The 27,841-nt window shown below is 45.4% G+C and overlaps 1 protein-coding gene across 3 annotated transcripts in view; it reads left to right on the forward strand.

Moving 5' to 3' along the window:
• Positions 1-1,181: 1,181 nt before the first annotated feature.
• The window catches only part of RNF130 (ring finger protein 130), a 127,849-nt gene continuing 101,189 nt past the window's right edge, over positions 1,182-27,841 (forward strand). For 2 of the 3 annotated variants that reach the window (XM_040964473.1, XM_040964475.1), the window contains exon 1: positions 1,182-1,580. In XM_040964473.1, the coding sequence (XP_040820407.1) occupies positions 1,334-1,580 (247 nt within the window). In that variant the 5' untranslated portion in view covers positions 1,182-1,333. The remainder of the gene's footprint in view (positions 1,581-27,841) is intronic. The other variant, XM_040964474.1, reaches the window with a different exon arrangement.

The following is a 27,841-nucleotide window of genomic DNA, read 5'->3' on the forward strand; positions in this document are numbered from 1 at the left end:
CTTTAGTGAGCCTCTTGTACCTCCTGCAGAAAAGTAGTAAGAGCTACTCCACAGGTCAGAACAAGTTCTAGGCAGTCCAAGGCAGGACAAGTAGAAGGAGGGAATCAGAGGGGGGCGTGGGATGAGATAGCCTTCCCAGGCCCGTCTGATGTTTCTGCCCACCCTGGAAATAGTGGTAACATTTCCTTTTGGGAAGCAACTAATCCCCAGGATTCTCAGTTCTAGCATTCCCTTAGGGAGTGCCTGTGGTTCAGGCAGTGACCAAACCCACCAGCCTCAGAATGAGGCGCCCTTCTGACCTGCAAGGGGTGTGTGTGTGGTTGGGGGTTGGTCAGTCAGTATCTGTCAGGTCAGCATGGGTGCTTCTAACCAACCCTAATTGGAAATATTAAAAGCAACACGGCAGGGACAGTTTTGCTAACAGTGCTCTGCAACAACTATGTAAGCAGCATTTATATCATATTGGTATTAAAAGCAACTCGGCTTTGCCATCTACTGATCTACTGGGCTGGAAGCCTACAGGTTATATGCAAATACTGCACCATTTTGCTTAAGGAATCTAAACATGAAGGATTTGGGGTGCTCTCTGGGTGGTGGTGTCCTGAAACCAACCCCTGGAGAGAGACTGCACAGTCTTGGTCTGACCCAGGGCTCCTGTGGGCACTCCTCTGGTCTCTTCTGGAGGACCTTCCAGATCACTCAGCTGCCCACACCGTCAGCTTTAGATCCACCGCCTCACCCAAGATATCCTCACAGACCTTGCTGTCACAAAAGGTATCCATCCTACAGCTTCAGCTTTTTTTTTTGCCCCCGTGGCGACTCCGGTCTCGGAATTTTGAAGGGCACGCAGGTTCCAGGCCCGACTGCTACCATGACTGACCCATACGCAGGTACGAGCGCGGCCCCACGGGAGCCACGGCCTCCGCCGGCCCTCGTGCGTGCGGGCGGGAGCGAAGCGCGCCTGCCGCGCAGGCGCGAGGGGGCAGGGCTGCAGCTCGGGCCTGCGCGTTGCGGGCGGGCGGCGCCAGCCTCGGGGTACCCCGATAGTCCCTTCTCGGGGCGCATCCTGCCCGAGCCGCCGCTGCGCGCTCACGGGCGCCGCCTCGGAGTCAGGGCGGGCCGGCCCGCTCGCGCCCGTCCGCGCCGCCCTTGAGGAGCGCCGGGGCGCCGTGCTCGCGCCGGGGCCGCGCGCGCCCTCGTGGGGAGCCGTGCTCGTGCCCGGCCGCGCGCAGGCCGCGCGCGCGCGCCCCCGCCGCAGCCCCGGCCGCGCCCGCCCCGCCTCTGGCCGCCGGCCCCGGAGCCCGGTCCGCGAGCGGCGGCGGCCGGAGGGACGATGAGCGGCGCGAGGCGGGCGGGCCCGGCCCGGCTCGCCGCGCTCGCGCTGCTGACCTGCGGCCTGTGGCCGGCGCGGGCGGACAACGCGAGCCAGGAGTACTACACGGCGCTCATCAACGTGACGGTGCAGGAGCCCGGCCGCGGCGCCCCGCTCACGTTCCGCATCGACCGCGGGCGCTACGGGCTCGACTCGCCCAAGGCCGAGGTGCACGGCCAGGTGCTGGCGCCGCTGCCCCTGCACGGAGGTGAGTGCCGGCCGAGGACAGAGGCCCGCGCCGGGGCCCTGGGCGTCCGCCGGGCTCCGGGGGCCTGCCCGCGGCGTGGGGCAGCGCCGGGCTCCGGGGGCGTGTTTGGGTTTTTCCCTTCTTTGTGAGGAGCGTCGGGGCGTTCTTTTTTTTTCCGCTCGGTAGCTTGTTTACTGCAGGGCACTGAAGTGCGAGAGAGTGCCGGGGCAGGCGAGACAAAGGAGCGCCAAACTCCGTGGCGGCGGCGACGGCTTAACCTGTGTTTGCTCACGGCCAGGTTCGCTGCCCAGGGCGCGGACGTGACGCCGTCCTGGGTCGCCAAGGATGGAGCCCTTTTCCGACGACAAGCCGTGCTAGGCGGCCGAGGAGTGGAAGAGGAAGATGGGCAGCTGTCTTCCCTGTTGCTCTTGGCTCTTGTCCTGCCCGGTAGCTGTGTTGTCATTGCGCGCCCAGACGCGTGTCACACAGCGTGAGGGACCTGTCGCAGGTGCCCTCCAGGGGGATGGTGGGGGAGGTGGCCAATTGCCTTTGAAGCTAATCATCCAGTTTTTCCTGTGACCGTGGGTCTGTTCGTTGGGCTGTTAGACAGGAGTTTGATGAAATGACCGATCATGTTTTAAAAGTGCTGACTACCACGTCGTGGAGTGTGGGTTTTCTGGGGTTTGGCCTACTGACAACTTTTGACCAAACGTCTGCTGGCCTCTCCACCCCAACTCTTCACTTTGAGAATGCTGAGAGGGGAAAAAAGGAAAAAACACGGATATTCGTGTTAAGATGACCCCAAATAGGCACTCTAAATAAGGGAAGGGAGTGTGTTTTATAGCCTGAATGTTGGGCATCATGGCCCCTCTGAGAGCTGCATGTGTATGCTAACGAGCTAATGCTGTTTAATTCTTTGAGGCCGTGTGGCTTGGGAGAAGAATTCAATAAGGCTTTTCTTTTTTTTTAAACCAATTGTAACAGCTTTTATAGGTTCTTGCACACCAAGATGATTATACTTTGCATGTATTTCTCATCCCTGCTTTGTTAAGAATGCCGGTTAGGGTCCCTGTTGACCCCAGAAACTCCCTTTGTCACCAGTTCATTCAATAACTGTTTGCATGGTCTGTGCCAGTATCGGTGGTTGGGGCACATAATGTCGCCAGGCGGTGGCAATGACAATTGCCTATTTTCTGGGGAGAAGAACCCTGAGGATCACATGGGGCAGGAGGAAGAGGAAGAGGCAAGCGGCTCTGGGGCAAGAGCTGGCCCTGTGTGTTGTTTTGAGATGGGTGGTTTGCCTTTAGTGCTAGGTCCCTCTGGCACCACACCTCCACAGCCCTTTAGAGTTGGCACCGGATGCTTTGACTACTTGTTGCCTGCCTGTCCCCCAGACAGAAGCCCCATCCTTGGGGAAGCTTGTCTTAGCTGTCCCTCCCACCCCCGGTCCTGTGGCTAGGTTAGTCGTCCTCCTTTCGCAGTGGGGAAGTAGTATTGTGGGATTGAAGATTCCGGGACAGACCTGTGCTGAGTGCGTTGTGTGACACCACAGAAGGGTTCTGCATATGTTTGCATTTGTTCACTGTACCTACATGGGAAGGTTGTTGAAAGATTTAAATGGTTCCTGAACTTTGATTAAGATCTATATTTTTTTTGAAAGGCAGAGTGGCAGAGACAGAAAGGAAGGGAGGAGAGAGAGGTTGATTTTTCCAACGACTGGTTCACCCTCCAAATGCCCGCAGCAGCCAGGAGCTGTTATCCCAACTGAATCTTTGGATCCGTGGAGTCAGACACAGCAGCACGATAAACTCCTGTCTGAGGGCTCTGTGAGATCAGTTCCTGTAAATTCCTGCCTTCTCTCTTGTCCTTGATTGTCTAGGAGAGACTCTCCTGAGGTGGCTGGAGTCTGGCTTGGTAGCAAGGGGTCTTTGTTGTTGGGGCCACAACAAATGCCAAATGAAACCCTGTGGTGTGCCAAGCACCACTGAAGCCCCTGCAGGAAGAGGGAGAGGCACAGCAATGATGATCGTGCTTATCTTTCTGAAGCTGGCATTCCGGTGGGGTCTTTGTAGGTTACTGTACCTACAGAGTGCATCTGAATGCCTGTCTCAGTGGCATAAGGCCTTCTGCTGCTGCTGGCATCAGGAACTCAAGAACACATTTAATGAGTCAGAACATAAAATTGGAATGATATTTAGGTATTTTCCTATTTGATTTTGGTTTAGTTTCAGATCTTTATATTTTTAGGGGAAAAAAAAGCTATTTTCCTTGTGACCACTGGATTGTTAGAGTTTTGAACTTAAGAGAATTATTGAGCTGTGTATTGAGGACTTAGTGTTTGTTGAGCACAGGCAGAGTGATGCTTGAACCAGGCATAGCTACCAGTTTCAGAATTCCTGGCCTAAACCAGCAGTGCTCAGTAGGTATGAAGATCATGAAAATTCACGTGAGAGTTTAATGTGGGGTAGAAATAAATTCAGAAACTAAAAAACTTTCACATTTTCCCTAGAATTCAGGATGGCTCATATTAAATCTGTGGCTGGATTTGTGGAATTGGGAAGTTTTCTGGTTGCTTTACAGTGCTGCTAAGTAAGCTGTGTTTGACCTCTACCTTTAAGGGACAAACTGGCCTTTTTTTTTTCTTAGGTGCTTTAGTATCTTAAAAGTACATTTCAGAAAGGGTTAAATTTCATAAAATATCTCATTAGCAAGTGTTGTAGTGTGTAATATATCTGTCTATAGATGTTGGCGAGTAGAGGGTGTTTTATTTGGATCTGACAGATTTCATATTTTAAACAATAAGGAGTTCATTTTTAGAGTCCTTTATGTGTGCACAGCTCACCATTGCTGCCCTGCGCCTTAAACAGTGTGTGGAGCTAGGAGCAAGACTTGGACACCTTTGCGGAGCAGGCTGCTCTTACTGTGTCAGTGTGTCTTGTGTGTGCACAGTGACTTTCTGTTTGAGTCCAGGATGGGGGTTGGGAGAGGAGAAGGCTCATGTTGATGATATAATCATGCATACAGATATGCTAGTGGGAAGAATTTGGTAGCAGCTGTTTTTTGCCTTGTATACAAAATTTCAGGAACCTTGGGAACAGTTTTAGCCAGTGTTAGACTTAAGTGGCTGTATTGCTATCGTAGGGATGCAGTAACATTTCTGCAAATAAATCTTAAGTTTCTAGTTTTAAAAATATAGTCCTGTTGGGCTCACTTTTAAGAACCTAAAATTGGTTTTAGAAATTCTGATAAACAGTGAAGGAGATTGACATGGAAACAGGAATTTGGGTAAAAGCAGATAGTTGTATAGTTTGAAATTCGTAGCTGCAAAGGTGGGAGCTACCGGACATAGAGATTTCGGAATAGTTAGAGAACACTGCATTGGATAGTGAGCATTCAGAAGAGAACTCAGAAGGAGTTGGAGGCCTAAAAGCAAACAAACCAACCAAGAGTGAAAAAAGGAGATTTTGAGATAAATAAAATAACCAGGCAAGAAGAAAAAGGAGATTACGTATATAATAAATACACTGAATTCTGCATCCTACACTTTTCATGCTGTATTTTTCCTTCACTTTATAGGATGATTTCTGATAGAGTATAAATATGAACGTGTTCTTAAAAACCATTTGACCTTTGCACCAAATCTCTGCCCCACTGCAGTTGCTGCTTTCCCTCTGCTCCCACAGCAGGGCCTCGGAGCAGGGCTGTCTGCACTTGCTGCTGCCTGCTGTTCTTCACATGGCAAGGCTTTTGATGAAGACATTGCATGGTTAGCTGATACATTGGATGGCAGAGACACATCTCCTAAGATCTCAGGGTACAAAGCCATGGGCTAAAGAAGGAGATTGATAAGAACGAATAGAGTTCTGAATTGCAGTTAGTAACCTGCACTGGGAGGGAAGATGTGGCTTAGCTCTGCACTGGGTGACCAGTCCTGTCCAGCAGCAGGTCCTGCTTTAGCCGCCCTGTGCTCAGCTTTTTGGTTGTGAACAAACCACAGAGCCACAGCTTGAACGCCATAAAAGGGAAACACTTTGCTGAAAGGACAGTAAAACAGATAGCTTCCAAGGTCCTCCCACCTTGAACAAAGTGTATTGGCAGGTGTAGTAAGATGAATCTGGTCGGTAAGCCTGTGAGGATGGGCTCCTTATGGAGTGCCACAAGGCAAGTGGGAATGTGTTTCTGTTCACATTTACTCAGACATGTACACTAGCAGCAGTGAAAACATCAGTTAAACATTATCAGCTTTAGTTTTGTGCAGTTTCTGTCCATGCACATGATGAAAAAAAAAATCAGTTTTTACGAGAGAGGTGACCTGCATTTTGTCCAGTGATTAAGACGCCCACCTCCCTTATCAGAGTGCCATGGTTCAACCTCTGGCTCTGGACTCAGGCCTCCTGCTAATGTGGACCCTGGGGGGCTGCAGTGGTGGATTCCTGCTACCCATGTGGGAGGCGTGAATTGAGCTCTTGGTCACCAGCTTCAGTGCTCACCCCGCTTTTTGTGGCAGTTAAGAAGTGAACTAGCAGTGGTTATTTGTTTTAAGTCTCTCTTACTCTCGTAAGCAAAACTTTTGAAAAAGATAACCTATTAAGAAATTATACTTGTGATATGCTTGTTAACTGTTTCTTTACAGAAATCTCACAAGAAATCCAGTATTGGTATAGATCTTAGGGCCAATTCTGTGCATCATTCTTGACTTTCATTGTAAAATGAACCAATTCGAGTTCTCAGGATCATCACCAATTGTTTATTTAGCATCCTTGCATGTCTTTTGCACTAAGCATTTGTTATTTTTCATGAGTTACAAAAGTATAGTTTACTGCTGAAGCAACATTGCATAAAAAATAGAGCCTTACAAATGTCAAAGTAAATATACTGAGAGTTACTTCATCAGCACCTCCCATGATGTGAGCAGAAGACATGGTACATATCTGCTATCAGGAAGAATTTGGTCATTGTGTTGAGAAGGTTAGCCCTGATTGGACCACACAGCCGGACATGCTCCCCAGGAGACTTTGTAGGCCCTCTACAGCCTGCAGATCTACAAAGCACAGCCCAGGGACCAGCAACCTGTTACTGCAAACAGAATTTCATTATCCATTTGTTTGTGTGGGACCAGAGTTGGGTGATAGAACAGGAGCCTACAGAATCTGTATCTTAAAATATTTACTTTCTAGCTCTTTAAGAAAAAATTTTATAGTCCCTGTTCTGAATGTTTGCTTCCACTTTAGTTTTTCATCTTAACAATTATGTAATGGGTATGGATTTAATTTCTAGTTATCCCAGACAGTGACCCCCTGGAAATTACAGATAATGTGTTTGCTTTAGTCAAACACTTAAGTCCCTGCCTGGCGCTGGTGAGCCGCTGGAGTGTGGGATTGCATTTATTCCGATGTGTGGGTTAGTGGTGGGACCAGGAGTGGGCATCATAGGAGGGTGTATTTGGATTTGTAGACTGGAGAGGTGTCATTGAAAGTGTGGCATTTGGATCCATCTTTGAGGACTCGTTCTTCTTGCCATCATAGAGGAACAGGCACTTGCTCACAAGGCCACCTTACCTAATGAAATTCTGACACAGTTTTGAGATTGCAGTTTTAAAGTTAGGTCAGTAATTATGGTGAGAAGAGAGGTAAATAAGGGAGCCTTATTGCTTCTGTAGCTTCCCACCTGGAGAGGAAGTTCCAGGCTACAATCTAGGGAGGAACAGGTAGAAGCAGGCAGTCCACCAAGTTGAAGAGAGACCAGAATGAGATTCCAGGAGGGAGGCAGTTGGCGGAGACCATCTCTGGATCCCTGCAGAGGGTTCACTCATGTCTTTGGTTTAGTGAAAAACTACCAGACATTAGCAGATGGGGTAATTCTAAAACCTCACACAAGGCTGGGAATAGTCACTCTTCTCCTTTATCATAGTAGAGATGAAAGCTCCTGATGTGTAGGACAGGAAGGGAGGCCAGCGTGCCTTAGGGGAAGCCTGTTTAGTGGACCTTCTGAACCTCAAGAGGATCTAACTAATGTAGGAATAGTTGGATGGTCCCAGGAACAAAGTCCAACAATATGTAAAGGAATACATCAAAACCCAGCTTCCCAAGACTGGGATTCAATCAAAAACTGCCTGCAGAGAAGCAGAAAAATGGAGTGGATAAAGAAACTGTGGTATATCTACTCCATGGAGTTAATTCAGCCATTAAAAAGAATGAATTTCTACCATTTGCAACCAAATGGTCCCAGCTAAAGACCATTATGCTCAGTGAAGTCAATCCCAAAAGTACAAATATCATATGTTCTCTGTGACATAAGGCAACCTTCATGCAAAATATGAGATTGATAGCCCTTTCAGTACTGCTTTTGCTACACTTAAGGGGATTGCTATTTTTGTTTTTATTTTCATTCATTCAAAATAAAGGTTTTGTTTTCATATTAATTCCCTCCCTGACTCATGCGTCACAGAATAGCACTGTTTGCTTCAGGAAGGTCCTGGATTTTTTTTTTTTTTTCATTTTTTCAGTGACACATTGGTCACTCAGTAGCATGTTATTTAACTTCATGTTGTTAATTTTCTATTTTTCTATCCATTATTGAGTTTGTTTTAAGGCATTTCATTTAAGGGAATGTATGGTAACTGTGTAGCAGAGATTATCACATACAGATGTGAAAATACAAGGCAGTATGCATCCCTACTTCCAGATCAAAGATGGACTCCTAATGAAACTGTTGTCAGATATTGTGACAATAGGATGCTGGACTCTCTGCCATTGTCCATGCCTACAATGTCAGCAGAATAATGGACTCATGACTGATTATAACGACTGTACTATTGTAATACTATAGGGGAAACCAGTGGCGGAGGAGGATTTAGGAGGGGAGGGGAAATCTCAGAGCCTTCAGAACTGTATCATGGAATAATAAAATTAATTAATTCATCATTTAAAAGCAGAAAAATAGTTACTAAAGAAAGATCCAGAAACAACACAGATGATAAGATAGCAAATGAGATGTTTAAAAAGTTCTTATAAATACATATCCTTAGTGTGGTCAAGGAGGTAACTGAAAACATGAACATCAGGAGGAAAGAAATGTATGCAAAGGCTGAGATCACACTTAGAGAATCAATCTTGAAAATTTGTTGGACTTTACAGGAAAAAAATGAAGCAAAAAAGTAAATGAGACAATTTTTTAAAAAAAGATTTATTTAATTTAGATGAAAGGTAGAGAGAGAAAGCTTTTTCAACAACTGCTTCACTCCCCAAATGACCAAAGACTAGGTCTGAGCTAGGCCAAAACCAGCAGCCATAAATTCTATTCAGGTAGCAGGGGCCCAAGTACTTAGGCCATCTTCCACTGTTTTTGCAAGCAGTTTAACAAGGAAATGGGCTGGCAGCAGAGCAACCAAAACTTAAGCCTGTGTTCTTGTTCTTCTTTTTTAAATTTATTTTTATTGGAAAAACAGATGTACAGAGATAAGAAGAGACAGATATTCCATCTAGTGATTCATTCATTGAATGGCCACAATAGCCAGAGCTGAGCGATCTGAAGCCAGGAACTTCCTACAGGTCTCTAACATAGGTCCAGGATTTCAAGGGCGGACATACTCTGCTGGTTTCCCAGGCCATTGGCAGAGGGGTGGATCAGAAGTGGAGCAGCGGGTACACAAAGTGGCTTCCATATGGGATGCTTGCACTTGCAGGTGGGGGATTAGACTGTTGAGCCACTACGTGGGTCTCAAACCTGTGTTCTCATGTGGATTGCTGGCATCACAAACAAGCAGTTAATGTGCTGTGCTACTCTGGCCTGACAGACCATTTCTTGCTTTGGTGCTTTGTTTACCTTAGACGGGAGTGTCGTTGACACATGCAAGGTCCATACCAAGTACAAAAAATGGAGCTAAACACCTTCCCGGGGTTGTTTCATCCTTAGAATGGCCCTGGGTGATATTATTACACTGTTTGTGGATGGGGAATTCAAGGCACTCCAGTATCAAATTAAGTGCATTTTTATAAAGCACTTAACACGATGGGAAATTGGGTATCTGTTTTCTTTGTTTTGAGGGTTGGGATCCTCTCGTGTGGACTCTTGTATATTCATTAATTAATGTGGTATTGGAACATAATAGGGTGGTGCTGAGTAATCGGTGTTGGATGAATTAGAGTGAAGCAGCTCATTGGCTGGGTGTCCGCTGGGATTCAACAGAACTGGGACTTGATACGGTCCATCCGAATGCAGTGCCCATATCAACCACTTCATTGTACTTATTGTCCAGAGGGTTTAATAAATTATGATCTAGCCACTCAGAGGAACATTATACAGATATAAAGGGGATGCCATAAAAGCTGTTTTTGTGATACCAAAGTAAATACCAGTCATTTGAATGGAGACTGTATCAAATTTGCTTACAGTGGATTAAAACTCAGTGATCAGTGTGAAAATAAAAATGATTATGTTACATTGATTAGGTCATCCGTGACATTTCTGCTACAAATACCATTGTTAATTTTCACTAGAAGGGGAAAAGTGTTTATGCAGGGAAAGAGGGGGACGGATCATATTCTGTAAAGGGAATAATCAGGAACATGTAAGTAATCTGTAGCTGGTATGTAGCGCCATCTGTGACATCACCGTCCCATGTAGTGTCTAGTTCAAATCCAAAATGTCCTGCTTTTATTGATTCTGTTGGTTTTTACTGTTATCTGTAGTTTAAACTTGGACGACTTGCTTATAGAACAGAAAGTAATTTTTAAAAAGATTTGTTTATTTATTCAAAAGTCAGATGGGAGAGACAGATTTTAATCTACCATGTCAGGCTTGGCACAATGGCTTGGTTGGTTAATCTTCTACCTGCAAGCATCAGAATCCTATATGGGGGCTAATTTGTGTTCTGGTTGCTCTACTTTCATTCTGGCTCCCTGTTTGACCTTGGAAGGCAATAGAGGACAACCCAAAGCCTTGGGACCCTGCACCCACATGGGAGACCCAGAAGAGGCTCCTGGCTTCAGATCAGCTCATCTTCAGCCATTGCAGCCACTTTGAGAGTGACCTAGCAGATGGAGGGTCTTTCTGTCTCTTTTGTTATTTCTATAAATCTGACTTTCAAATAGATAGATGGATGGATGGATAGATAGATAGATAGATAGATAGATCTTTTTAAAAGGAGAAGAAGTAGTATTGTATTGGGAGTGGGCAGAAGTGCATCATTGTGGTCCTTGGGCAGGTTGGCTTTCCATCCACACGTGCAGTGAGATTGCTGCTCTCTCCCCTCAGCTCACAGCAGCTCCTTCTGCTCCATTTTTCCTCTTCTCCCCTGTCCCCACATGCCCAAACCCAACTCCAGTAGAAATACTATGGAATCTTGTATTCTGCAGCAACTAAGCAGGATCTCAGGAGCTCTCCTGCTTAGACTGTGAAATCCAGACATGGTACAGTTAAATTCATAAATAGTTGTTAAGTGTGGGCATATAAGAATTTGTCATATGCTTGGAATACATGCATTCCCTCTCAGAGTCCCTGGGCTCAGGTCCCAGTTAGTCAGTCATCTTCCCATCCACTTTGTGCTGCTAGGCATCCTGGGAGGCAGCACAGGATAACTCAGGTACTTGGGTTCCTGACACTCAGGGAAGAAACCCACACTGAGATCCAGGCTCCTGGCTTTGGCTGTTATGGGTGTTTGGAGGGTGAATCCCACTTATGTTCATTCTCTCTCTCTTTTACTTTCAAATTAAAAAAAAAATACTTAAAAAGGAAAGAGTGTCTGGATCCCCTTGCCCGTTTCCTGGCTGCCAGCGTTTGCCCCAGCGCCTTCTGCCTTCTTAGGTTCACCGTGATGAGTAAGCCTTCAGCATTGACTCTGAGGTGAGCCCAGTATGGTTCTGTCCCTCATTAGATAAAGTGGTTTTAGTTTCAGCTTTTAGCTACCTCCTGGTTTCTGACTTCTCTGCTTGTTTAATACAGTAGCAGCGTCCTCCAGAGAAAGTCCAGCTACCCTTTGCTCTAGGATGAGCCATCTGCCGTTCACAGCCTTCAGTCCTCCTGTGACCAAGCAGCGAAGTTATACAGGAGAGATCTTAGAGCCCAGCTACCTAAGGTTTGAGATTATAAACTTTAAAAAACACCACCACCACCAAATAGGCACCTAATGATGTTCAGCAATCAAAAAGTATTTTTCTTGTAAAGAAATCACAGCTCTTTGAGAGGTTTTCTCTTTCACATGCTTCTTATTACCTCTTCCTGCATTTTTATTTTTAGCACAGATCAATCCTCTTGAGCCCTAGATTCATGTATTCAACTGCCTTCTTGTTGTTTATATCTTTATTTAAATGTCTGAAGGTCATCTCCAAATTGATAAGCCTCTAATGGAACTTTTTTGTTGTTCCAACCCATAGTCCTGTTCCCCTGTCTTGCCATCACAGTAAATGATGTTGCTGTCTACTTGCTATTGTTGTAACAAATTTAGGAGTCCTCTTCTTTCTTGGCCTCACATTTCGTGCACATCTGGTCTGTCTATTCACACCTCATCTGCCTTAAGAAGGCAGCAGGTCTGCTGGTTGCAGTCTTCATCCAGGCAACTGTCCTATCTTACTCCATCTTTCTTGAGCTCTGCTCTTGTTCCCTTAATTGCTGTTAGTTTTTTTTTTCTCCCCACACTAGCCAGAGTAAAGGCAGAGGTCCCCGAGTTGTGTCTCTCTTTGTTTAGACCCCGCAGTGGCTTTTCGGCATTTTCATGATGGAAACCTGGACTCCTGACTGGGGCATAGTGTACCTAGTCTGGCTAAGGTTTTCTCTTAGGATGTTCTTCTCACCCTTACTCACCTACTAAACACATTATTGGTATTCTTTTCGTTCCTAGGACTCTGGAGCTTTCTTTGCAGTACATATTGCAGCTGATATCCACCCTCCTCTAGATAAAGTGACTTATCTTTTAGTCACTTCTTGGTTTCTCACTTCTCTCCTTGTGTAATACAATATCAGCATCCTTCAGAGAAGACCCAGTCTCTTCTCCATCTGATTTTGACATGCATCACACTTCCCACTTTGCTGGTTCTGTGTGATGAGTGGCTCCAGGATCAAATGGGAACACGGGAGAGGAATTATTGAATCTTAGAACCCAGTTGCTGTCAAGACTAGCAAGTCCAGTCTCACATCTGAGCCTTTGTATTTCTACCAGAGGGTTGTACGAAAGCCTGAACAAACACAGTAGCACATTAGCAGATCTTTGCTAGTCATCTCTGTAAAGTTCAGTGTTAACATGTCCTTCCAAATTTTTTTCTTTCTTTTTTTTCTTTTTTGATTACTTATTTTACTTGGAAGAGTTAGAGGAAAGACCTTCCATCTGCTGGCTCATGTCCCAAATGGCCCTAACAACCACAAAGCCAGCAGCCCTCTGTAGGTCTTCCAAATGGGCAGAAGGGATCCAAGTAGCTGAGCTCTCATCTGCCTTCCCAGGTGCACATTGGCAGGTAGCTGTGACTGGGAGCAGAGCCAGGCACTTAGATTCAGGGTGCAGAAATATCAAGCAGGCGCTCAACTGCTGTAGCACGTGCCCTCCCCATCTCTACTCATTCTTCAGTCAGAAGAGTGGATTGCTATGGTTTGAATGTTGGTTTCCCCTCCAAATCCTTATGTCCAGTCCTGATATTGAAAGGTGGACTGCCAGGGTTGGTGCCCTAACAGAAGAAGTTTCAGAGTGTGTGCTTGCCTTTTCCATCAATTGAGCACACACAGAGAATGTTGTCTGCAAAGCATAACCAGGGTGCCTTGATGGGGACTTCCTGGTCTGCTGAACTGGGTTCAAGAGACCAAAATTCGTATCCATTAGACCTCACTGAGTAACCTTCTTTGAGAAATAGGATATTTACAGATATAATTTGTTAAGGGTCAGGAGATCATACTAGTGTGGGGTGGAACCTAAACCCAGTGGCTAGTGAGTATTCCTAAAAGAAGAGGGGATGCTTCAGAGACACACAGAAAAGGGACCACAGGGAGGAAGAGGTGAGCAGAAGGGAGAGTGGTTCTGCCTGGCCATGGGGCACAGAGGAAGCCACCAGAGGCTGGGAGCTTTCAACTGTTTTCTCCCAGAACCTCCAGATGGAACCCACCTTTCCCACACCCTGGTTCATAATTCTGGTTTCTAGAACTGTGGGACGATTTGTTTCCTTGTTTTCAACCACAGTTTTGGTAATTTAATATGGTATCCATGAGTTGAAAATAGTGTCATAGGGTTGACTTTGTCAGTGAAGAATAAAATTCAGCCCTAAAGTCCTGTAAACTGTTTTGAATCCTGATCACTGATTCTGAGCTTTTTTGGAGCCTGCTCTTAAGCCATGCAGTTTTACCTTTGTTAGGATCAGACAATTCATTCAATCATTTGGGCTGCTTTAGATTCTTTTCCCTAGCAGCTTGTGGCACTGGTGAGTGTACTTTCTGTATCTTCTGAGTTTAACCTACTGGAGTTAAAGGAGCCCCTTAAAGACTTTGAAGCTGTGGATGTTACTGCAGAAAAATGCATACTCACATAGATATGTACAGCACTTTTAATAAGGCTGAGGCTGGTCAATGATCTTTCTTTCTTTGTTTCTTTCTTTGTTTCTTTCTTTCTTTCTTTCTTTCTTTCTTTTTCTTAATGATCTTACTTAGTTAATTAGAATACAAAGGGTCAAGGGCTACAGGAAAGTGGGTAATACCATTGTTTCCACACTAATATCATAATTTTCCCCTGTATCTGGGGTCAGGGGAGAAACAAAGGGAAAAGCCCTGCCCAGCCTCCCATCCATCCCAGGTCCCCGATGTGAGGCATGCCCTGAGAGTCCTGCTCAAGCAGTTCTGATAGTTAAACAGATCTGAATTGCTGCCAGTCTCGCTGTTCCAATCATGATGAAACCTATTCAGAATCCACTGGCTGACATAGTCTCTTCATGGTTGGGGTTCTGAGATCAGCAGTTCAGTTGGAGGGATCTCCAAAGAAACTTCATCTGAGATGATCCCAAACTTGATTCTTGTGTGTGCTTGCCAGTATAGGGTCTGGCACCATCTGTTACCCCAATCAGCTTATGCACATGCTGGTCGTTTCAATTGCTGAGTCAGTTCTGTTTCCAGCCCTGTCTTCCATGCAAACTGATGGTTGTTGCAGTCCAGCTCAATCCTACCCACCTCTTACTCAGCCCTCATGCAAACCAGTGGGAGCTGCAGCCTAGTTGGGGCGACTCCCCATAACCCCCACCAGACCTACCCCCCTGCCCTGGTTCCCATGCATGCCAGTATGTATAGCAGGCTTGTTCAGTATGTCCCATATCCCATTTAGCTCTCATACATGTCAATGGGCATCGAAGCCTAGTTCAACCCAACATACCTACTATCCAGCCCCCACACATACTGGTAGGTGGTCAATGGCCTCTTAAACCCCACATGGCCCATGAACCCTCTGCTGACAGAAAACCTAGAAAGGTTGACAAAATGTCATTCATCAAGAATCCCTTTCACTCTTGAGGGTGGGCATTTCTCAGTTCTCCAGTTTACTTCATTTACTTTGTATTTAGCATTTCTTATGATAACAGAAATAATAAAATCGGATATTTTGGTGGGGGAAAAAGTTTTCTTTATCCTGGTCCTTAGGCCCTGGCAACAAAGTGACTTCCATGGCTTAGTTTGCAGTGGACTAAAACAACACAGATATAATTTCCCTTCAGTTCTGGATGTCAGAAATCTGAATGGGTCTGGCTAGGCTGAAATCAAGATGTGGTCCAGACTGCACTGCCTGCCAGCAGGCTCCTGTTAGCAGGCCAGTCCCTTCCCTTTTCAGCTGGGCTTGGCAGGCAGGCCCTGCCTCCATCTCAGGTCTCCGAGTCTCTCCATTCCTGTCTTCTACATTTACAAGATTCTTGTGATTATGTTAGGCCCAGGCAGGTAGTTCAGGATAAACCTGTGGTAGGCAGTTCATGATCAGTCCTACTTCTGTAGCCCTCTGCCCTGTGTGTGAATGCAGGTGGGACATGGGCAGCTCAGGCGAGCCTCTGTCCTGCTTCCCACACTGCATTGCACAGCATTATCTTCATAGTGTCTACTGAGATTCCTTTAGCAACTGTTTTGGAGCTCTTGCTAAGGGTTGGTAGCACAACTGCCTTCGTTGTTTTGTTCAAACTGATCTTTGCTGATTCCCAGATGTCACTGTCAGTGATGCAGTTTCTAGTTACATGTTGTTAGCAAATTCATCTGGGCCAGAAATTCTAAATTCAGGGAGAACCATTGCTTCAGTATTCATCTGGCAGTTTTTAAAGCACCTGCTGCATACCAGGCACGCGGAAAACTTCCTGAGTGCTCTGTTTGGGGGCAGGGAGGATGAGGAGAGAAGAGTAGACACCTGGGTGCTATCCAGTGAGGAATCAGACATTAAAGTCAGATTTATGCCAAGTTACCATTTCAGGGTGGTCCTGGGGAAACAGCAGGAATGAAGGGAAACACCGACCTATCTGGCATGGCCACGGCTTTCCTAAAGGCAGGCAGGCTGGCATTTAAAGAGAACAGAAAGAAATGCTAATCCAGACCGAAGGAATAGATACTAGTTCATTTCTGACTGACCTGCTCTCACTTGGCATGGTACCCCCAGGCTCCTGTGTGGCGTGTGTCAGGATGCTCTTGAAGGAGTTTCACATGGGGCATCTGAAAATCACTAGTAGGGGCTCCGCTTCTGATCCTTCCTCCTGCTCATCCACTGAGAGGGCAGTGGGAGATGCCCCAAGTCCTGGGGCCCTACCACTGTGTAAGAAACAAGGGTGGAGTTTCTGGCTCCTGGCTTCAACCAGGTCTGGACATATCTGCTGTGGCACTTTGGAGAGTGAACCTGCAAATGGAGAACTCTCTCTCCCTTTCTCTGTGTTACTCTGCCTCTGAAATAAATAACTAAATCTTTTTTTAAAAAATTAAATTTTATTAGCTATAATATGGAAAAATACACAATCTTATGTCCACAACTTGATGAATTGCCAGAGAACACGCTGAGGTAGCTATAAAACTGCTCAGGAAATAGAGCATGACAAAACCCAGAGTTCCCTGGGTGTCTCCTGAAAATCATTACCATCACCCCACCCTCCCCACAAGCAAATAGCTGCTGACTTTGAGTATCACAGACTGTGCCTGGCCATTAACATTATGGGTGTATGTTTTCACATAACTTCTCACACCCAGGGTGTAGGCTTCCTCATCAAGCCTCTCTCTTGCAGAAACCAAATGGGTGTCCTGCAGTTCAATCCACTTCTGACATTCACTACCCATAGCTAGTATAGATACCACAGGTTAGGGGCTCAACCCCACAAGGCCGCACACCTGCCCCCCCAACTCAGATTTCCAGTTTTAGGTAGCAGATCTAAGCTAATTTCCTTTAATGGCTCACAAACTCAGGAAATCACTGTTTCTGGCTTATTACAGAAGGGGTCATACCAGATACATATGAACCGCCTGAACTTAGTGGGAGCTTCCATCCCTTAAGCAGTTGGTGGCTGACCCCCTCAACCCAAGTCACTCATTGACGCCAAAAAAATTAAACCTGTCACCTGGGGGCTCATCATATAGTCATGATGACTGAATCACTGGTGGTTGGTGATCAACTTTATTTCTAGGCCTGCTCTCCTCTTGGAGTGAGGAGTGTGCTATGTGGGGATTGCTGCTCCCAGCCCCTGTCCTCTTGGAGTCACATTAGCATAAACTCAGGTGTGGTTGGGAAGAGCTTATTTTGAACAATAGGAGCTGCTTCTCTCACTCCTGCTACTCAGAAGGTGATCAGGTTTAGAAGCTGTAGGCCAGGCACTTGAGATGGCTCAGTGTGTGTTTCCTGTGTCACAGTGAATATGGACTCAGGCCTGGTGCAGTGATCTAATAGCTAAACTCCTCGCCTTGCAGGTGATGAGATCTCAGTTCATTTTCTGTCTGCTCCACTTCCCATCCAGCTCCCTCCTTGTGGCCTGGAAAAGCAGCAGAGGATGGCCCAGGCCTTGGGACCCTGCATCCGTGTGGGAGATCCAAAAGAAGCTCCTGGCTTCTGATCGGCTCCGCTCTGGCTGTTACAGCCACTTGGGGAGTGAAGCGGCAGACGGACAATCTTTCTCTGTCTCTTCTCTCTGTAGATCTGTCTTTCCAAACAAAAATAAAGTCTTTAAGAAAAAAATACACATGGAATCATAGTGTGCATTATTTTGTATGACTTCGTGTTCATGCATATGGCAGTCGTGTCCTTAGTAAGCCATGTGTGAATGTGTCATACTTTCTCTGTGGTTGATGCACTCATGTGTCTCCTGCTTCTGGTGATATCACATGTAAGTAAGCATGAAGGTATGTTACATTGGGTGTTCTCACTTATCATAAGGGTCACATCCAGCAATCCAGTAACAACTGGTTATCAAGAGTAAAGCACAACACGTTTAGTTATATGGGACACAGGCACCTTCAGGACTGAATATCCAAACACCCAGGAAGTACTGTTCATTTTAGCCTTGGTTCAGTGGAGAATGGATAGCTGTGTGGAGAGATGTGATTGGACAGAGGGTCTGATCTACTGTGTTAGACTGAGGGGGACCCAAAAAGACCTGTTGGATCCATTTCTGTTTGGCCTCTGGCTGGCATTCCTTCCTCCTGGATATGGAGCTGGACCTTCTGGGATGAGTCTTTGCGGCAGAAGGCAGAGACTGATCTTTCCAGGTTTTATGTCTTGCTTTGGGATGAGTTTTAGTTCCTGTAATCCACTCTGAGGAAGAAGAATTCTGGTCTTGGTGAATTTCTGGGCCAAATAATGGGCAGGAGACAAGAAGGCAGAAGGAGATGAGTGGTCTTTTTTTTTTTTTTAAGATTTATTTTATTTTTATTGGAAAGGCGGATATATAGAGAGGAGAGACAGAGAGGAAGATCTTCTGTCCGATGATTCACTCACTGCCCAAGTGGGCACCAACGGCCGATGCTATGCTGATCTGAAGCCAGGAGCCTCTTCCAGGTCTCCCACGCGGGTGCAGGGTCCCAAAGCTTTGGGCCATCCACGACTGCTTTCCTGGGCCACAGGCAGGGAGCTGAAAGGGAAGCGGGGGCCACCGGGATTAGAACCGGCGCCCATATGGGATCCCGGGCGTGCAAGGTGAGGACCTTAACGACTGCGCCATCGCGCCGGGCCCGAGATGAGGGGGTCTTGAGTTGAAGCACTCAGCATGGGAGTGTGATTCAGACACCCTGTCCTATATTGGGATGCCTGCATTGGAGTCCCAGCTCCTCTTCCCTCCCAGCTTCCTGCTGATGTGCACCCTGGGAGGCAGCCAGGGATGGTTTGAGTACTTGTGTCCCTGAATTGAGTCCTGAGCTCCTCATGTGACCCTACTCAACCTCAGCCATTATGGACATTTGCTGAGTGAACTAGTGGATAGAAGATGTGTCTCTCCCTTTTGCTATCTCTTCCTTTTTCTTCCATCTTTCAAGTAAAAAGTTGACATTTCATTGTTTAAAAAGAATTAAAAACAACTTGCTAAAGTACCAGCAAAGCTTAGGGGTAGAGCTGTCCTCTTTTTCAGCTGTGCTTCAAGCCTAACATGGCTAGATGCTCAGCATCTTTCCTCTAGACGTGTGTTTCTCCCTTCAGCCCCCTGTCTGACTGATGACTGGGTCCTGTTGCTGGATGCCTGAATCTCTGTTCACATGTCTCCACACTTGTCACAGCATTCTGCTCTTTTACCAGGCTGTGACCTCCTGCTGTCTTTCCTGTGCCCACTGTAGCTCCCCTCCACACCCTTCACTTTCGTAGTAATAGGAAAACTTCCTCTGGTGTGCCTGTGAATACATATGTCCCCAGTAGATGCATGTTACTTACGTATGTTATACATCACTGGCTTTATTGACAAAATTTAGCTTCTTAAGCCCCAATAATAAATAGCAACTGTAGTTAAAAGAAATATATTTAAAAAAAATTTTTTTTTATTTGAAATGCAAATTTTTATAGAGGGAGAAGGAGAGAAGGTCTTCCATCTGTTAATTCATTCCCTGAGTGGCTGCAATGGCCAGAACTGAGCCGATCCAAAGCCAGGAGCTTCTTCCTGATCTCCTACAAGGGTGTGGGGTCCCAAGGCTTTGGAGCATCCTCCACTGCTTCCCAGGCCACAAGCAGGGAACTGGATGGGGAGTGGAGCAGCCAGGACATGAACTGGTACTGATATGGGATGCTGGCGCCACAAGGTAGCAGATTAGCCCACTGAGACAATATGCTGGTCCCTAAATATGTTTCTAATGGTTGTCATGTTAATTTCTGGTGTTTGTTTTTTTTTTTTTTTTGCTTTCCTTTTTGGTCTTATTTTATTTAAAGCCTTTATTTATTTATTTTTTTTTTTTAATTTGGGACCATCTTTGTGGCACAGTGGTTTGGGTTACCATCTGTGACGCCAGCATCACACATGAACTGATTTTGGTCCTGGCTGTTCCACTTTTTGATGATGTGCCTGGGAAATAAATGTAAGGTGACTAAGGTGCTTGGATTCCTGTACTCATTTGGGAGACCCACACGGAGTTCCTGGCTCTTGGCTTCAGCCAGTCTAGCCTGACCAGTGCAACTATTTGGAGAGATGAAAGATCTTACTCTGTCCTCCTCTGTTTCTTTCGTTTCATCTCCTTCTATCTATGTTACTAAGTATTTCTAGTAAATTGTTAAAAATAAAAATACTTTTAAAAAACCGATGGGCCAGTGCAGTGATGTATTAAGCTAATCCTCCACTAGCATTGCCAGCATTACAAAAGGGCTATGGTTCAAATTCTGGCTGCACCACTTCTGACCCAGCTTCCTGCTAATGGCCTGTGAAGGCAGCAGATGATGACCCAAAGCCTTGGGCTCCTGCTCCCCTGTGGGAGACCTGGAAGAAGCTCTGGGCTTTGGAGTGACCTTGCTCCGGCCATGGGGCCGTTTGAGGGGTGAGCTAGCAGAATGAAGATCTTTCTTTCTCTCTCTGTAATTCTTTCAAGTAAAAAAACTGAATAAATTGTTACAAATAAAAGTTATTTGAAATGGATAGCAACAGGTTGTGGCAGGTGGGAACAAAGAGAATCTTTTATCTTGTGGTTAGGACTATTGGAAGCCTAAGCCAGGAGCCAGGACTCCATCCAGGTCTCATGTTTGTGGCTGGGGCTTGAGTACTTGGCCATCTGCTGCTGCTTTCACAGGTACAGAGCTGATTGGAAAGGGGTGCAGCCAGAAGTCAAAACCATGACTCCAGCATGGGATGCCAGCATCGCAGGGAGTGATCTCTAGCTCTACCCTACCACAGCAACTCCTGATTAGGTCTTTAAAAACAATTGAGCTTGACATAATAGCCTAATGGCTGAATCTTTGCCTTGCAACCACCAGGATCCCCTGTGGGTGCTGGTTCTTCATGTTCTGGCTTTTCCACTTCCTGTCCAACTCCATGCTTGTGCCTGGAAAGCAACGGAGGATCGCCCAAGTCCTTGGGACTCTGTACCCGTGTGGAGGACCTGGAAGAAGCATCTGGCTTCAGATTGGTTTAGCTCTACCATTGTAGCCACTTGGGAAGTGAATCAGAGGACAAAAGATCTTTCTCTATTTCTTCCTCTGTGTATCTGGATTTCCAATAAAAAATAATAAATCTTTAAAGAAGCAGTCATTGATGGTAACTAAAAAAAGATGGTTTCTTTTCACATTTACTTCGTAGGAATTTTTTTTTAAGACGTCTATTTTATGAGGGACCAGTTGGTTAGGAGTAGATAGCCTCATTTGTAAATCCATGTGATTGTGTAATCTGCTACAGTAAACTGACAGGAAGGGTGCGCTACTGCCGTCAGCCTTTGATTCTTGATACACAGGATTCACGAATCCCAATGTGGGTTGAAGCAGCAGCAGTGTTTACTCAGTTATATGCCAAGAATGTCTCATTTATTATTACTTAATAACCACCAGAGTGATTTTTTGTACAAGAAATTTAAGAATATCTATAGATGCAAGATCAATAAACCATACCCCCTCCAGGAGTTAATTATGCTTTTATATGCCAGGAACAATTAGAAAATAAATTTTTTTAAAATACCACTTAAAATAGCACTGGCGCCAAAAACTACAAAATATTGCTGCAGGAAATTAAAGAAGGCCACAGTAAGTGGAGAGGCTGTTTGTGTTCATGGGTGCAAAGACTATCGGTAAGATGCTAGTACTCTCAAAATCAACCCGCATATTCAGGTTGTCTTGTGAAAATACCACTGGTTTGTAGCAGACTGATAAGTTGATCCTTAAACTCATATGGAAATGCAAAGAATCCCAAGAGTCAGAATAGTCTTGCAAAAGAAAATAGAACAAATTTGGAAAATATGTATTTCTGATTTTAAAACTACTGCAAGTCAGTGTGGTGCCGGCACAGGCATACAGATCAATAAGATGAAGCAAGACCCAGACAAACTCCTACTTTGTGCTCACTTGGTTTTTGAAGGGTGCAGAACACTTCACTGGGGAGAAGAGAACTGGGTTTCTCAGAAGACAGAGAGAGGTGGAGGGGTCTGAGGAAGTGCCACTGTCGGGGAGGGGGCCTGCCTCACCCAAGGGCTGGAAAGAAACCTTTGCATTTAGTGATGTGGAGCAGAGCAGCAAGCAACTACAGGTAATCACCCTAATGGTAAAGATAGTGAGAGGCTGCTTGAAGCCAGCATGATGGTACGAGAGGTGAGCCACAGCTTTACCTAGCTGATGGCAGAGTATAACAAAGAAGCATGCTGAGAGCCTGGTCACTGTGACGCTGCCAGGCTGGGAGCCTGGTCACTGTGACGCTGCCAGGTTCTCACTCAGCCTGGTTACTCTGATAATCTCTGCACCCATCATCAGAGTCCTCAGCCATGCTCTAGTACTTTGTGGTTGTCTGGGATTCTCCTGAGAAAGGAACTAACAGCCAAAGCTTTTTGAGAAGTGTCTTCACTCATTGTTAATTGGCCTGTGCGCTAGACCATTTCTTTCCTCTTCTCACTCTGAGTATGCTTTATAAAATAAACATCTGGAAAGCATCTGAGGGACGCCCCTTCGCTTGTCCCTGTCATTATTGGCAACTCTCAGCTCCTGTGTGTGTCTTAATTTTTTTAACAAGCTACATGAGCCTGCAATGCCCTACATTTGTTCTTTCAGCTTCTGTGTGAGAGAGCCCACCTTCATGTTTAGTTTATTTTGTGCAGTCCTGCTATTCTTTTCATGTGATGTCTCATTTTCTTTTTCATTAAGATAACCTGTAATGACTCAGCTTTCTTTGTCCTGGATTTTGAAAACTATAAAATGATGCGTTGCTTCCTCTAAAGTCGGTCGCTTCTTATTTTGGGTCTGCGTTAAGCTTGGGCAGCAGGTCTCGGGCCTTTATCCTGTGGGAGATGAGGAACATGTGTAGACATACTGTGTTTGTGGTTGTGTGCACACTTGGATCCTCTGTCAGCATGCTGTCTCATCTGCTGGTTTTGTGATCTGTCAGAAAACTGCTGTATCTGCTCTGGCCGGTTGGCTTTGATATATTGCTCAAACAGTCCCATTTCCCAAGACAAGTGTTTAACAAAGTGGTTAAGATGCTTCCAGAAACACCCCCACATTCCGAGTTGGAATGCCTAGGTTCCAGTCCCAGCGACACTGCTGAATTGAGCCTGCTGCTGCTGGGCACCCTGGGAGGCAGCAGGTGCTGTCTCAGCTGTCTGGGTCCTTGCCATCCGTGTGAGAGCCTTGGATTGGATTCCAGGCTCTAGGTTCTGTCTGGCCCAGCCAGACATTTGGAGAATGGACAAGTAGATGGGAGCTCTGTCCGCCAGTTTCCTTCTGTCTCCCTTTCTGTCTGTCTCTCAAATATATATAATAAATAATGCTTTTAAGTCTTATTTTCCTTTTTTGTCTCTCAGACATGTTCTAGAGTGATTCTGTTAACTTGTATGAAAGACATGTAAGACTACTTGAGAAGGAAAATGAAATTGAAAATTGTTTGGTGCAAAAATTTTGAAAGTATTCAGTTTTATCATAGTTTCCATGAATTTTTAAAGGATTTACTTATTTTTATTGGAAAGGCAAATCAGATTTATGGAGAGAAGAAGAGACAAAGATCTTCCAACTACTGGCTCACTCCCCAAATGGCTGCAGCAGCCAGAGCTGCGCTGAGGTGAAACCAGGAGCCAGGAGCCTCCTCTGGGTCTCCTGCACAGGTGCAGGGTCCCAAGGCTTCAGGCCGTCCTTGACTACTTTCCCAGGTCACAAGTATGGAGCTGGATGGAAAGTGGAGCAGCAAGGACATGAACTAGGACCCATATGTATCCTGCCACATGCAAGGTGAGGATTTAGCCCTCAAATTGAGCCATTGCATCAGGCCCTCCGTGATGTTTTTGAAGATTCTGATATGTGTGATTTTTAGAATTTCTGCACCAAAATAAACCCAACATTTAATTTAATTTGCCATGAGTCCTCTGAAGTACTCTTGTTTGTTACCTTGATGTTAGGCATCTACTTCTCTTCTTTGTTCCTCTCAAAAGTACCTTTAAAAGTAGACTTTTTTGTGATTACGGGCCAGTCTTGAGACCCATCCCAAGAGCCCCATTGCTTTTTTTGTGTGTATTTAAGGTAAACCGTTTTTTCACTTTATATATTGCCTTATAGACATCTCAAATTATGAAAATTTTAGGTCTCTTATTTTTATTTCTTTTAAAATTCTTTTAAAATTTGTTTCAGAGGTAGGGGAAGAGTACCTATCCACTGGCTCACAACCTATCCTCTCCCCGTCCTCCCCCCCTACCTCATACTGTTAAATAGTCACTGGCTCGAGCTGAAGCCAAGAAGAGCCAGAACCTCAGTCCAAGTCTCCTGTGTGGATGGCAGGGACCTGATTACTTGAACCATTGCTGCTGCATCCCAGGGTGTGCATTGGCAGGCAGCTGGAGTCAGGAGCCAGAATCAGGTATTGTGCAATGAACCCAGACATTGTGTGGCAGGACATGAGTATCCTAACTGCAAAGCCATACACCTACCCTGTTAGATTTTTTTTTTTAAAAGATTTATTTTTATTATTTTTTCATTGGAAAGGCGGATATACTTTTTGTGTGAGTGTTCTCCTTGGGTATTTCTGCCATTGTGCTTCACAGGAACTGATTTAATGATTTTCTTGTTTCCTCCTTCATTCCTTAGCAATTCAGCTTAAAGTCTTTTGACCACTGGTCTGTCAGCCTCTGGGTAGATATCTTCTTCTCTGTTAGAACACTACAGTTTCTGGCCTCATTGGCCCAATTAGATTGTCAGTACTATCTTTGTTTTAGAGTTGCTAGTACTGGAAATGCTCAGAGTGTTAGGGGCCAGCGTTGTGACACAGTGGGTAAAAGCCACTGTTTGCAACTCTGGCATTGCATATATGAATGCCAGTTCAAGTCCTGGCTGCTCTGCTTCCAATTCAGCTGGCTACTAATGTGCCTGGAAAGGTAGGGGAAATGGCCCAAGCCTTGCCACCTCTGTAGCAAACCCAGATGGAGTTGTATCATGGGCCATTGTGGCCATTTGGGAAATAGATTAGTGAATGGAAGATATTTCTCTGCTTCTCTCTCTCCCTGTAACTCTGACTTTGAAATAAATAAAATCTTTTTTATAAGTTATTAAATAGAGCAAAACAGTAGTATATACCCTTTTTTTTTTAGGATTTATTTATTTTTATTGAAAGGCGGATATACAGAGAGGAGGAGAGACAGGAAGATCTTCTGTCCAATGGTTCACTCCCCAAGTGACCACAATGGCTGGAGCTGAGCCAATCCAAAGCCAGGAGCCAGGAACATCTTCCAGGTCTCCCACGCAGGTGCAAGGTCCCAAGGCTTTGGGCCGTCCTCAACTGCTTTCCCAGGCCACAAGCGGGGAGCTGGATGGGAAGCAGGGCTGCCAGGATTTGAACCAGCGCCTATATAGGATCCTGAAGTGTACAAGGCGAGGACTTTAGGTGCTTGGCTACTGCACTGGACCAGATTTTTAAAATTTTAAGATTATGTTTATTTGAATGAGAGATACAGGCATTTCCCACGTGCTGTTGACACCCCAGCGGCAGCAACACCTGAAGCTGAATCAGATCAAAACCAGGAACCTGGAATTCCATCCACGTATCCTACATGGGTGACAAGGACCCAACACCTTGAGCCATTCCAGGATGTATACTAACTAAACTGGGGTTGGGGCCCAGCCTTGAACCCAGGCACTCTGGTGGGGAAGCAGTGATCTCAAGTGTCACGTTAACCATCATGCCAAATGCCTATCATTACTTTGACTTCTTGAGACTGTCCTTGCATTCCTACGTGATCAGTAGTGTGGAGTATCCAGGTAGGTCTTTTGTGGTGTCCAGAAGAGTACCACACAGTGCCCTGCTGACTGAGCTGGGTCCCTGTGTAGCCAATCCTTTTTAGTTCAGAAGAAATTTCAGTGTTGTGCTTTTAGAAAGATAACGCTGTTAGCCAGGAAGCCAACACAGGATAAAGATCCCACTTGGGGGGAAGGTAATGTTTCAGGTGCTGAGTATACAGGAGTTTTCCAGAGACAGTGGAATAAGCAACACCAAAGATTTAGAGTGAACACTGTCCACATGTGGGTGGTAGTTGGAGCCATGGGAACGGACAGCAATCAACTCTGAGAGGTCCTAGGATAACCTTGGTGACACTTCTAATGAAGGCGCTAGCAGTGGAGAATAAAAGGGGTGGTCAGACAGAGGGGGACATGTGATAGAGATTAACTGGAGAAGGCGTGCTCAGAACTGAATCCTTTCGTAGAACGCAGGCTAACATGGATTAAATCATTATCACTCTGTTGTGCTGTGATATCACATTTGCAGTGAGAACCGGGTTGTAATTTTCAGTTACTTTGATTTATAGCATCTCTCCTGTATGAGATATTTGTTGCTTCAGTTGTAATAGAAATTATTTTTGAGTATGACTGACTTCATGTAAAGTGATTTGTATTAGCCATCATTTAAAATTACTCTGAAGATGCTTTTTATTATGTCATGGAGTACATCCAACAGATATATTTGAGTTGTAAGGATGTGAAAAATAATCAAAATCCATTTGAGATGTACAGCAACTAAGTATAGAAGACAAATGATAATGGATGGCCATTGGCAGTTGGACTTGCTGACAGATGGCCTCTGCATGCGCTTGCTGCAGCTGACTGCTGTACCCAGAACTCTAGGTGTAGAGGTTTCCTGTAACTCCCTTCTCAGAAATCCTACCTGAAAAGGTTATCATCTGTTATAAGGTTTCATTTCCTTAGAATACACCCCAAGAAGTCATTGTTGCCATCTAGAAAATAAGAAACCTGTTTATTTTACTTTTTTTTTTTTAGTGTGGTTCAGAAGTTAAAGAGTCTATATACTAACATTTGAGCACCTATGTGGTTAAAATGTTTCATTCAGCCTCAAGCTAAGAAGTAAAGTGGGGGGGCCTGGCACCATAGCCTCGTGGTTAGATCCTCACCTTGGTCAAGCTGGAATCCCCTATAGGCTTCAACTAGAGTCCCGGCTGCTCCACTTCCCATCCGGCTTCCTGCTTGTGGCCTGGAAAAGCAGTCAAGAATGGCCCAAGGCCTTACGGTTCTGCACCTGTGTGGGAGACCTGGAAGGAGCTCCTGGCTCTTAGCTTCAGATTCAGCTCTGGCTGTTACAGCCACTTGGGGAGTGAAACAGCAGGCGAAAGATCTTTCTCTGTCTCTCCTCTCTGTAGATCTGTCTTTTCAACAGAAATAAGATTTTTAAGAAAAAAATATACATGGAATCATAGTGCATTATTTTGTATGACTTCTTGTTAATTTGTATGGCAGTTGTGATCACTTGGGGAGTGAAATAGCAGATGGAAGGTCTGTCTCTCCTCTCAACTCTGACGTTCCAGTAAAAATAAATTTTAAAAATCTTTCAAAAAAGTGGTATGGGTCATGAACATGTTAATTTTTAAATCCATATTCTTGGCCTTCCACAGAGGTAAAAATACTAAATGGAGGTTTGTATCACAAAAGAACACAATTTTTTTGGGAGCCAGGTAATAAATGTATGTTCACATGCAAGTGTGGGCCATCTGCCACAGGGAAATACCCTACATGAGTGCACCAAGAGATTGGGCATAAACGAGAGAAAAGCAAGTCCAAAATGTACCATCATTAGAAAGGAGTGTCCAAGATGAGTTACGAGTGTGGGAAAAGCCCAGACTTGAACCAGGTCCATATGGAAGAAGGGCTGTCTCTTACCTTCCACTTCTTTATTTTTTTTTTTTATTGAATTTTATGTTACAGTTATGCACAGTCTGAGATTACCCCC

The sequence above is a fragment of the Ochotona curzoniae genome, unplaced genomic scaffold (assembly GCF_017591425.1).
Source record: "Ochotona curzoniae isolate NIBS_2020 unplaced genomic scaffold, NIBS_Ocur_1.0 scaffold_3554, whole genome shotgun sequence".
NCBI classification, from domain to species: Eukaryota; Metazoa; Chordata; class Mammalia; order Lagomorpha; family Ochotonidae; genus Ochotona; species Ochotona curzoniae.